We start from the raw sequence: 13,246 nt of genomic DNA, 5'->3' as shown, positions 1-13,246 counted from the left end.
TATGGACGTAATTTTTTTATTTCATTTTTTCGTGTTGGTAATTGCAATACGAACGATACCAGTGCAGTTTTTTGTGAGCGAGAAGACTACAGCAGCCATAACTAAAGACAAGTCAACTGAAGAGTCCGATACAATTTTTTTTGTAGTTCGATGGCTAAAAGCAGACGGATGGTATCCCATGCTTCAGTTATAAGTAATTTTCGCTGCATCGTATCCATTGTCGGAGTACCCTCAAACTGTTTTTTAGAAAAAAAAGCACTGGTTATCACTTATATATAACATGGTTAAAATCAAAAGAGATAAGGCAAGAACCTGCTAGATATCTCAGTTACCATAAAAAAGCTCAATCTAGAAGTCAGTGTGCGTAAATTTAGCCAAGCTCCCACGCTACTGCAGTCGATAACATTTCACAGAAATCAAAGCAAACACACTTAACTGCACGATTCTAATGGCCGTCCTCAGTTGTTTTGTCATTCAGATTTCATCATCTAATCTCTTAGAGATGAATATATTTGTTCTTACCGTATCCGCAAGTACCCTTGTTCTACTTAATAGCAACCAAATGGTTGAAATGTCTCTGAGCACTATGGGACTTAACATCTATGGTCATCAGTCCCCTAGAACTTAGAACTACTTAAACCTAACTAACCTAAGGACATCACTCAACACCCAGTCATCACGAAGCAGAGAAAATCACTGACCCCGCCGGGAATCGAACCCGGGAACCCGGGCGCGGGAAGAGAGAACGCTACCGCACGACCACGAGCTGCGGACTGATAGCAACCCTTAATAATTATAGCTGCGGAAAGATAGACATGTTTATGCTCCTCCCAGTGTGGTACTGGTGACTCCCTCGATATTTTGAATTTTTTTTTTATCATCTGGTAAGCAATGAATCGACAGACATCGAACTAGCAGAGGTTTTCTAAAAGCAAGGAAAAAGAATTTGTGGTGAGTATTGAAGAAAGAATACTAGTGTTTCTAGTGTTTATGTGGAGCACTTAGTAGCATCAAAACTAATTTCAGACAGGCCTTACGAACACACAATTCGAACACGATTTGTCGTTACAGGTTTTAGACTTATTGTGAGATAGTGTAGGTTTGCTTACAACGTGCAAACGTTCTCTATGACCGGTCTGAATTTCGAACCAGAATCTTCCAAATCCGAAATGAAGCAATTGCTGGTTACCCAAATCGAGAGATCACTGAAATTCTTTAGAAGTATAATAAACGAACAGCTGATGCCAATTTACTCCTGTTTATTATCTTTTTCTTGAGTATCATCAAGATCAAAGTGACCCAGACATACAATTTCTTTACGTATGCAGTAAAGATACGACCATTAAAATTTTCTCTCTCTTTCTCCCCCCCCTCTCCCCCCCCCCGCCCTTCGCTCCGGCCTTCTCTCTCTCTCTTTCTCTCTCTCTCTCTCTCCCTCTCTCTCTCTCTCTCACACACACACCCAACACACGTAAGCTTTCACAGTTTTTTTTACAGGAAACTATTCATTACTGTTTTTACCTGTTTTGGCCGTCGATTCGGGTAGCCACCTTAAAAACTCGTTTCATTTCATTATATTTTTACTTAATCAATTTTTTTGTTCATCCAAGGAAGCCGTTATAGGCACTGGAATTAAAATTTTAATAAGTTTCTATACTCAATTTTTTTTTCTAAATTTTCTTCTCAATGTGCTGCGTAATCTGGTAAGCTATTCTGTTTAGTTATTTACATATACTTAATACGATATGTTACTGACTGCAAAATGAAAATTATTAATTGCTCCATCGAGATTTGTTTGCTTTACTTCATAGCTGCACTTTTGGAGATGAACTGAAAATCGTTACATTGGTGGCTGTTGTTTGTTGACTGGCTTGAATTAAATCCTAACAAGGAAAGGATCCTTATTAGATTGGCGAGCTGACGAGCTGCCCAGAACCCTACGATTAAGCCCTTTAAAGGATGATGAAGAATATTTACAATTCGTATTTAATTCTTAGCACTCCGTCTTCAGGCCACGAGTGGCCTACCGGGACCATCCGACCGCCGTGTCATCCTCAGTGGAGGATGCGGATAGGAGGGGCGTGGGGTCAGCACACCACCCGGTCGTTATGATGGTATTCTTGACCGAAGCCGCTACTAATTGGTTGAGTAGGTCCTCAATTAGCATCACGAGGCTGAGTGCACCCCGAAAAATGGCAACATCTCATGGCGGCCCGGATGGTCACCCATCCAAGTGCCGACCACGCCCGACAACGCTTAACTTCGCAGATCTCGCGGGAACCGGTGTATCCACTGCGCAAGACCGTTGCCCTATTTAATTCTAACCAAATGGATATCAACAACTTTTATTTATCATCTAATTCCTGTTAGTAGCAATTTAATTAAATAATTTTGATAAAATGATGTAGCTGAGTGAAGATGAACAAATTCATTTATCTCGATATCGTAATAACACCTTCATAATTAATGTCTCTTCTGTCCAAAGAGTATCAAATTGAGGTAAAACGAAAGAAAGTAAAAAGTGAGGGTTTTGTTGAGTGAGCTGCTATAAATAACAGGTCTATCCTCGTATAAAATGAAATTAGCACTAACTACCACTGAACACGTTCCCTTGTCAACACACTGAGCTTCAAAATAGAAAAAAAATATATGTTTGTCGGAATTGACATTGACTACAGTGGGAAATTTTGTTCCATTGTTCAAATGTGTGTGAAATCTTATGGGACTTAACTGCGAAGGTCATCAGTCCCTAAGCTTACACACTACTTAACCTAAATTATCCTAAGGACAAACACACTCACCCATGCCCGAGGGAGGACTCGAACCTCCGCCGGGACCAGCCGCACAGTCCATGACTGCAGTGCCCTAGACCGCACGGCTAATCCCGCGCGGCGGAAATTTTGTAAGTTATTATTACTGTCAGGGAGTAGGATCAATGCCCCAACCCTCAACCAGGTTGACCAGGCTATTTTTCATTAAAGAATTTCAAAGTTCTTCAAGATTGCACCAAGGTGGTACAATGCTACCAACTCTCTTCAGGGCCGAAAATTGTATAGAACTTCGTTCTCACAGAGAAGCTTGAATGACGACGAGCTACAAATTGATACAAAGGTGTTCATGATCCGATATCCTCAGGAGAGGGACTGGCGAGACAGGAGCTGGAAGTCGGGAAGGGAAAAGCAGCGACGGCCGTAGAATATTCCCACAATGATAGGGATGTATGAAAATTTGACGGTTCAAAAACAGTTCAAATGGCCGAGCGGTTCTAGGCTCTTCAGTCCGGAACCACGCTGCTGGTACGGTCGCAGGTTCGAATCCTGCCTCGAGCATGGATATGTGTGATGTCCTTAGGTTAGTTAGGTTTAAGTAGTTCTAAGTCTAGGGGACTGATGACGTCAGATGTTAAGTCCCGTAGTGCTCAGAGCCATTTCTTTTAGTCTGTTAGACTTCTGTTTACCCAAAGTAAATTTTCACCATTTTACAAGTCGGTAGCTACGATTATTCCGATGTTTAGACTTACATGCACATGCTGATTTTTACGCAATGAAGAGAACGAAATCCACCCACAGACGCTCGCTGGCAGTTTTCAACTTGAGAGACTGTCTTCGAACTGACAGTACTCGAAAAGTGGTAACAGACGGTGATCATTTAGGGAAAAGCAAAACAAGTAATATTCACTGATGTTCTGTGCTTTCATGCTTGGCGTTGAAAGAAACGAAATAGAAATTTGTCAATCCGAATTTCGTCCTAAAGCGGCAGTCAACATAGGTTGCAACAGTCGTAAGAAATATCATGTTTCCTGCTCAGCTGCCCTCCATTCTCTTCATCATCAACATATTAAAAAGAATTTCATTCTCAGATGTTATTAATACAACAATCTTAAAAATAAATTTTCCATGCTGAAGCGATACATGGTTGTTCACTGCTGTGGTGTGAGCGCGAGCCAGTTCGCACGAACACCTCACATGGACTGCTATACTTCTTTGACGTGCTTGCTGCTGTGAAAAGCCGGTTAACCCCACAAGAGCCTCAGGCTCCGTGCAAATGTCACTCCGTGCAAATATTCCGACCCCACATTAAACATCTTGTCTTTGCCGGTATATCTAGTTTATTATTCTTATATTCACATTAATTTTCTGAGATATCAGTAAGTGCCAAAAATGATAGGCTGAAATCACATTTAAATTCTAGCAATTTTTGTTTGTTTACAGATTCCATTCTTTGCGGCAGAGGATCACTATTTTCATTTAATCAGTCCATGTTTCCCTTACTCGACTTCTGTTAATTGGTTGTTCGCCTGAAATGATTCAAAATATTTTTCGATAAATCGAATACGAGACCAGTTATTAACTAGAAACGGATCTGTGTAATCAATAAAATTAGCACGTTCAGCCCATCTACGGACTCGAACGTTAAAAGACAAAGCAGAATCGTTACAATTTGACATAGGCTGGGAATCATATTTCGTTATATAAATCAAAGCTGTCTTCCTACTCCTACACTTTTGCACGTCAAAAACTCTATTTATACTACCAAACATAAACTCCAGACCACTTCGTACTTCGGTTAAAAGCTTAGGTTCTTTCAATTTTAAATACGCATGTACGAGGGCTGTTCAGAAAGTAAGCTCCGATTGATCGCGAAATGGAAACGACTATGATAATCCGATAAAGCTTTGCACAGGTGTGTTGGGCAGTGTCTCTAGTATGACCCTAGATAGCATCACGTCACTCCTCTCATTTCTGAGCTCACAGTGATCGCGTAAAGTTGTCTAGAGAATAGTGTCTCCCGCCAAGTACGAGGACCTGGTGAGAAATTTCGCCTGAAGCTATACAGCCAACATTACATAACTGTCGTGCAGTTTCTTCTACAAGGCAATATTCTCAGCCGCATTATGAAGGGGCAATGAAGATGCTCCTGCATCGTTTTCAATTGGAAATGTTTGACTACCCACAATACAGCCCGTAATTGACTCCCCCTGCGTTTCATTTCTGCTCACATGAACCGCTGGCTATGAATACAACATTTTGGCACAGAAAACGAGCTGTAGGCCAGCGTAGAGAATTGGCGGAAAGCACTGGCGGCTGTCTTTTATGATGAGGGTATTGGAAAGTTGGTACAACGCTACGACAAATGTCTTAGTCAGAACGGCAACTACGTAGAGAAGTAGCTGGATGGTGTAGCTAACTGTTAAAAATAAAACATTTCTAATTTTCACTGTGGTTCCCATTTCGCGATCAATCGGAGCTTACTTTCTGAACAGCCCTCGTATATGTGTGAAGTTACCTTGTGCAAACGGCTCTTTAGATATACAATACTCAAGCAAATTTCAGATAGCCAGTAAGGTATTAACAAAGTTAGTTTTCCCGCCAACAGACGTAGCATCTACTGTAATGAGAAAGGAGTCGCTACGCCTTTTATACCCTTGACGGCAAGGCGTTGCGTCACCGTCTGGAACATGTCCAAGCCGGTCAGGCACGTCCTGGCCTGCGCGCGGTCTGCAAAAATTGATGCATATAATTGCTCATCTCGACCGATAGCGCTTGTCGAGACCTGGAATAGATTACGCAGGTTCAAAGTAGGAGTGAGAGCGATCCTGTACCTGGGGCCACATAGAGGCGTACTCGATGGTGTAGCAGGCCGTGAAGGAGTAGAACCGTAGACCGTCTCCCTGCATCTGCAGCATCAGCAGGACCATGCGAACCTGGAGCCATACGGCGTAGGCGGCTACGACGAAGTGGAAGGCGAATTCCCCGCACAGTTTCATGGTGGAAGGTGGCCAGTATGGAGTGCTGCTGTGGCGGACACTGGAGGAGGCCATATGGGACACGAAGACCGAGGCTAGGGCGGCCCGCCACTCTGACGTACAGTGCTGGCTGCTGGCTACGGCCGCTGCCCACTTGCGGGTGATAACTGTTGCGAAGCCGAAGCAAAGTCTGCGCCCACGTCACCGTGACCCGAGTTTACAACTGAGTCACGTCTGGGCCGACGACAGACGAGCACTGCGAAAGGCTGTACCCTCCAGACGACTGTATACACTGCGATACGAGCAGCAGATGAGCCGAGGGGGTATGTATGTCTTCCTGTGCAATCGCGACGCACAAGCATTTCGGAAACCCTCAGAAAAGACATTTCAGTCTTACGTGCACTTGTTTTCTGCGAAGTGGGAAGTTGAAATTCCGGGTCTTGATTTTTGCTGTGACGGCGTCATTCCTTGTGTGACAGATGCCTTACTATACTACTGGCCATTAAAATTGCTGCACCAAGAAGAAATGCAGATGATAAACGGGTATTCATTGGACAAATATATTAGACTAGAACTGACATGTGATTACATTTTCTCGCAATTTGGGTGCATAGATCCTGAGAAATCAGAAAAACCACCTCTGGCCGTAATAACGGCCTTGATACGCCGGGGCATTCAGTCAAACAGAGCTTGGATGGCGTGTACAGGTACAGCTGCCCATGCAGCTTCAACACGATACCTCACTTCATCAAGAGTAGTGTCACGTATTGTGACGAGCCAGTTGCTCGACCACCACTGACCAGACGTTTTCAATTGGTGAGAGATCTGGATAATGTGCTGGCCAGGGCAGCAGTCGAACATTTTCTGTATCCGTACAGGACCTGTAACATGCGGTTGTGCATTATCCTGCTGAAATGTAGGGTTTAGCAGGGATCGAATGAAGGGTAGAGCCACGACTCGTAACATATCTGAAATGTAACGTCCAGTGTTCAGAGTGCCGTCAATGCGAACAAGAGGTGACCGAGACGTGTAACCTATGGCACCCCATACCATAACGCCGGGTGATGCGCCAGTGCGGCGATGACGAATACACGCTTCCAATCTGCGTTCACTGCGATGTCACCAAACACGGGTCCGACCATCATGATGTTGGAAACAGAAGCCGGCGGCGGTGGCCATGCGGTTCAAGGCGCTTCAGTCCGGAACCGCGTGACTGCTACGGTCGCAGGTTCGAAACCTGCCTCGGGCATGGATGTGTGTGATTTGTTTATGTTAGTTAGGTTTAAGTAGTTCTAAGTTCTAGGGGACTGATGACCTAAGATGTTAAGTCCCATAGCGCTCAGAGCCATTCTTTGCAAACAGAACCGGCGGATAAGATGCCTGTCATCTCGACTGCTAGTGATACGAGGCCGTTGGGATCCAGCACGGCGTTCCGTATTACCCTCCTGAATCCACCGATTCCATATTCTGCTTACAGTCACTGGATCTCGACCAACCCGAGCAGCACTGTCGTGATACGATAAAACGCAATCGCGATAGGCTACAATCCGACCTTTATCAAAGTCGGAAACGTGATGGTACGCATTTCTCCTCGTTACACGTGGCATCACAACAACGTTTCACCAGGCAACGCCGGTCAACTGCTGTTTGTGTATGAGAAATCGGTTGGAAATTTTCCTCATGTCAGCACGTTGTAGGTGTCACAACCGGCGCCAACCTTGTGTGAATGCTCTGAAAAGCTAATCATTTCGTATCACAGCATCTTCTTCCTGTCGGTTAAATTTCGCGTCTGTAGGACGGCATCTTCGTGGTGTAGCAATTTTAATGGCCAGTAGTGTATTAAATTGCCTCAGAACAGGAACACACCGAATGTTTCTGTCATGATACACACTTTCACGGCGATACAGAACGGAAAAAAAGCAGGTAAAAATTCGCTTGACGCCTTCCTGGGAGACTATCTGCACTCCTTCCAAATTAACAATATACATGTAGACCACATGTGGCTTGATATCAAAGAGAGTATCGTCAGCAATTGAGAGATTTATACCAATTAAATTAACAAACGACAGAGCTGATTCCTTACGGCACACAAAACAGGCCGGAACACTGTTCCAGAAGCAACGAAAAAAACATGCCAAATTTAAACGAAGGCAAAATTCCCAAGATTGGTGATATTTTACTGAAGCTCGATATTTAGCGCAGTCATCAGAGCGAGATGATTATAATAGTTTCCACAACGAAACTTTGTTTCGAAACCTGGTAGAAAATCCAAAGATACCTCTGGTCGTATGTAAAGTATGCTAGCGGCAAGACAAAACCGGTGCCTTCTCTGCACGATAGCAATGGAAGTACTATCGATGACTCTGCTGCTAAAGCAGGGTTATTAATCACAGCCTTCCGAAATTCCTTCACCAAAGAACTTCACCGAGAGCGAAAAAACCTCGAATGAGCCAATTAAGAGTCAAAAGCGCTGATTACTTTCTTTATATGCGCAGAATTGTGTATCTTCACTGGATTCTTGAAGGTAAAACTATTGATCAACTTTACTACCTTTAGAGTCTTGCTCAACTCCATGAGAAAATAAGAAAAAAAAACCGAATTGTGGAAGGACAAGTCAGGAGTTCTGCATCAAGACAACGCACCTGTTCATATCGCGTTGTCGCTTAAGAGGTCCCTAGTGAAGGACAGCAATGCAGTTTTTCACCAGCCAACTTATTCGCCTAATCTAGCACAATGTGACTCATCTATTCCCAAGGTCAAACACGCGTTAATAAGAACAAGATATCAGACCGTTGCAGCGATGAAAGAAAAAGCAGTAGGCGTTGTCAAGGAGCTCACAGAGCAATATTTCACTGTTGTCATCAATGGAAAATTCTCACGGAGCGTTGTAGGAATAGCGGAGGGGCGTATATTGAGGGTGACAATAACTAAATGTGCATGTTTCTGAAATAAAATTTTTACAGCAATAGTCTCAAAAAATGGTTCAAATGGCTCTGAGCACTATGGGACTCAACTGCAGTGGTCATCAGTCCCCTAGAACTTAGAACTACTTAAACCTAACTAACCTAAGGACATCACTCACATCCATACCCGAGGTAGGATTCGAACCTTCGACCGTAGCGGTCGCGCGGCTCCAGACTGTAGCGCCTAAAACCGCTCGGCCACCCCGGCCGGCCGCAATAGTCTCGTTATTTTATAGCCACAGTTCATAGACAACAGTATAAATCCGCTGTTTCTATCTCTTAGACCATTTATTTGTATTTAGAGCATTATCGATCCTGTTAACCTTACTTTAGACACACCTGATTGTACTTTCGTCTCAGTCCATCTTTCTTCGTCCAGTATAACGTACTTGGTTCTGCCAGTAAAGCATTCCTCGAGTCAGTCATATACAGGTTGCACCTATTCCGAATGGTTTCCGAGATGGAACACATTTAATGTACTTTTTTTTTGGGCTAGTCATTTTAGAAGAGTGAATGATGGGACAGCATTACTTGCTTTTTTTAAAAAAAAAATCGTTTGTTGGAGGGCATTCCTTTGGTCACGCGGACTGCAACGCACTTCCAGCACGACGGTCCCCTTCCGCATTCTACCGGACGTGATAAATAACACTGAACGTTAAATGTATTCTATCTAGGAAACAATTCGGAACAAGGACTAATTCGTATAAAGTTTCTTGCTTCAAATGATCTTCCCCATGATACCCTTAATATTAAGTATTCCTCCTGGGACACACTGTACTCGCGAAGGTGTTCGTACCTTGCTTCACAGGCGGCGATGAGATACAGCGACGAAACCTTACGAGGATATAGCTACACGAAATGTACTTGCTCACCTGCGTCTACTGTTCTTTTATTGATATAGCAGCATGAGTTTCACTCAAGTGAGTTTTCCTCAATCCACGCTGTTTGTTCGAAAGAAGCTAGTTTTCCTCTACGAACTCAGTAACATTTGAGCACCGAACAACTTTTTCAGTGGATTGCGAGAGCCTACGAGGATTTGTTTGAATGTTGCAATAGCCTGTATGATTATGAATGTGGTTGTGCGGTTGCTAATGTAGTTACTAATATTTCAAGGTAAGCAAACTACACCAGATGTACTTCATCCGCGTGTGGGGACAAGAGACTCCACTAACGCTATGCAGATGACGTGATATGTACACTGCCAAGCCAGTCCTGATGTATATGTCGACCACAATATTATTGCAATTGGGAATGAGGGCGCTAAGGTAGGCTTATCGTGAGTTTGTATCGTGTTCTTTCACGAGAACACGCTGAAACACTTAATAGAGTATGCACAGCTTTCTTAAAATCATTCACAGTGCAATGCGTTTTCCCTGATCACCACAGTACTTGTTTATTGTAATGTCACCGCGTTTTTCCGACAACGGCCATGACAGACCGAGTGCTAAAATATCGTGGTCGGGTGGTACAGATACGTAAGACTGCAGTTTCTGTTTACAGGTGATATGTGCAATACAAATGGTTCAAATGGCTTATAAGCAATATGGGACTTAACACCTGAGGTCATCAGTCCCCTAGACTTAGAACTACTTAAACCTAACTAACCTAAGGACATCACACACATCCATGCCCGAGGCAGGATTCGAACCTGCGACCGTAGCAGCCGCGTGGTTCCGGATTAAGGCGCCTACAACCGCTCGGTGACAGCGGCCGGCTGAAATGTGCAATTAATCGGCCCTGGAGTTGTACCCGATTACGTAGTCAGGAAAGAAAACTGACTATGTACTAGACCACAATCAGTTTCGCTTCAAGAAAGGTAAAATCAGTTCCGATGTTGCGGTTAATAATGGAAACAAGATTGAAAAAAAATCAAGACACGTTCATAGGATTTGTTGACGTGGAAAAGGGCTTCGACAATGTAAAATGGTGCAATATGTTCGAAACTCTGAGGCAAATAGGGTTAGGCTGTAGGAAAAGACTCTTAATATACAGTATGTACAGGGACTAAGAGGGGACATTAAAAGTGGGAAACCTAGAACGTAGTGTTCGGATTAAGAAGTGTATGAGACAGGAATGCAGTCTATGGCCTCTGCTGTTCAGTCTATCCATCGAAGAAGCAATGATGGAAATAAAAGGAAGGTTCAAGACTGGAATAGAATAGGATGTTGGTTTGAAGCACAGTATTGTATGATAGTGAAATATGGACTGTGGGAAAATCGAAACAGAAGACAATCCAAGCATTTGAGATGTGGTGCTACTGAAGAATGTTGGAAATTAACTGGACGGTTAAGATGTGCAATGAGGAGGTTCTCCGTAGAATCGGAGAAAAGTAATATACAGACAAGACTGACGAGATGAAGAGACAGGACTTTTAGACGTCAGTTGAGATATCACGGAATAACTTAGATGTTACTACACGGAGCTGTAGAAGATAAAAACTGTAGATGAAGACAGAGATTATAGAGACTGGAATATATCCGTCAAATTATTGAGGACATAGGTTGGGATTGCTACTCTGAGATGGAGACGTTGGCGCAGCAGAGGAATTCGTGACGGGCTGAAGACCGCCCCCCCCCCTAAAAAAAAGCTGTGAAATTCGGGTACGGTACAAATAACTGCAGGAAATCTTACAGATTATATCGGCCCAAGCGCCAATAAATGACACAGAAAGTGACTCCAAAACTGATTCAATGGTTAAGGGACGCGGAGCAGTTATCGACTGAACGAGAGAACCCTTGCTGCATTCGGGCTTTGCGTTATGTTGAGCCGTAGGTGCTACAGCTCTTCATGCTGATCCTAATTTTCTTCTGGATGTACTTGTCTTATGCATTTTGCAAGGTGTGCTGATAAATAAAGTTATTACACAAATGTGTTTATTTGAATTTTTATCATCAGTAAAAGATCAACAGTAAATTTTAATTTTCTTTTTGTCGCTTACAATTTTCGATTCCATCATTACCGGACCAAGGTCGTAATCTGAGACTGATACATTTTTCACTTCTCCAACATCTCCGGATATTTCTAGCAATGTTACGGATACATATTGTACGTGCCACGTGTTATGGTTCAGCAAATCAGGCTACCAGCTGCCGTATCAATACCGAGCAAGCTGTCTGAAGGTGATAATATATTGAGAAATAGAAAGGTTTGTCGTGCTGCCGCCATGATGTCACCTTCTCCGTGTCGTCCTTCCTGGTATGACGATTAGAGTTGTTGATGAGTGACTCATCACTCCGCGGGCGATCCCCAACTTCTGTCTCTGTCAGTAAGTAATATTTATGAAAGATTTTCAGTAGATGGTGGGACACAATGATCTTAAGGAACTTTTAAATAACACTGTTATTAAGTCACAAGTAATAAACTTTTATTGGTGGCTAGGGATTAACATTCATTTTTTTAATAACAATGAGAAAACCCTTCAGTCATTATTTCGATACTTTCCTTCTTACTGTCCAAATTTCAGTAATTTTTAACAAATCAGACCACCCTCCATGAACCATGAACCATGCAGTTGCTGGGGAGGCTTGCATGCGTGAGCGATACAGATAACCGTACCCCAGATGTAACCACAACGGAGGGGTATCTGTTCACAAGCAAGACAAACGTATGGTTCCTGAAGAGGGGCAGCCTTTTCAGTAATTGCAGGGACAACAGTCTGTATGACTGACTGATCAACCAAAAGGGCGTTGCTGCAGTGCTATTGCGAAATGCTGAAAGCAAGGGCAGGCTACAGCCGTAATTTTTTCCGAGGGCATGCAGTTCCGCTGTACGGTTAAATGATGAAGGCATTCTCTTGGGTAAAATATTCCGGAGGTAAAATAGTCCACTATTCAGATCTCCGGGAGGGGATTACTTAGAAGTATGTCGTCGTCAGGAAAAACAAAACTAGAGTTCTACGGATCGGAGCGTGGAATGTTAGATCGCTTTATCGTGCAGATAAGGTAAAAAAATTTACAAACGGAAATGGATAGGCTGTAGTCAGATATAGTGAGAATCGGGGAAGTTCCGTGAAAGGGGGAACAGGACTTCCGATCAGGTGAATACAGGGTTACAAACAGAGGTAATGCAGGAGTAGGTTTAATAATGAAAAAGAGAATAGGAATGCGGGTAACCTGCTACGAACAGCATAGTGAATGCATTAGCGTAGCCAAATACACGCAAAGCGAACACTGTCCACAGTACTACAAGTTTATATGCTAGCTTGCTCCGCAGATGAAGAGCTTCAAGATATGTATGATGAGAGAACCGAAATTATTCAGATGGATTAAGGGGGACGAAAGTTTAACTGTGACAGGGACTAAGAACTCGAACGTAAGAAAAGGAAGTGAAAAAAAATTGCAGGTGAATATGGACTGCGGGAAAGGAATGAAAGTGGAAGCCACCTGCTAGAATTTTGCACAGAGCATAACTTAATCACAGATAACACTTGGTTTAAGAGTCATGAAACTTCTTTCTTTACGTAGAAGATGCCTGGAGACACAGGAAAGTTTCAGAATGATTATTTAATGGCAGGAGATTTAAGAATAAGATTTCAAAC

The 13,246-nt window shown here is 43.1% G+C and overlaps 1 protein-coding gene across 2 annotated transcripts in view; it reads right to left on the bottom strand.

The window, feature by feature from the left end:
* LOC126150178 (androgen-dependent TFPI-regulating protein-like) overlaps positions 1–13,246 on the bottom strand; it is a 286,309-nt gene that overhangs the window by 172,809 nt on the left and 100,254 nt on the right. Inside the window, exon 1 of one of the 2 annotated variants that reach the window (XM_049915858.1) lies at positions 5,603–5,854. The exons of the other annotated variant lie outside the window; for it this stretch is intronic. Coding sequence (XP_049771815.1) covers positions 5,603–5,821 — 219 coding nt within the window. The 5' untranslated portion in view covers positions 5,822–5,854. Of the gene's footprint in view, positions 1–5,602; positions 5,855–13,246 lie in introns of those variants that run through there. 2 annotated transcript variants of the gene reach the window in all.

Source organism: Schistocerca cancellata, chromosome 2 (genome assembly GCF_023864275.1).
Source record: "Schistocerca cancellata isolate TAMUIC-IGC-003103 chromosome 2, iqSchCanc2.1, whole genome shotgun sequence".
In the NCBI taxonomy this organism is placed as follows: Eukaryota; Metazoa; Arthropoda; class Insecta; order Orthoptera; family Acrididae; genus Schistocerca; species Schistocerca cancellata.
The sequence above is the reverse complement of the archived record's forward strand: the minus strand, read 5'-3'. Positions and strand labels throughout refer to the sequence as shown.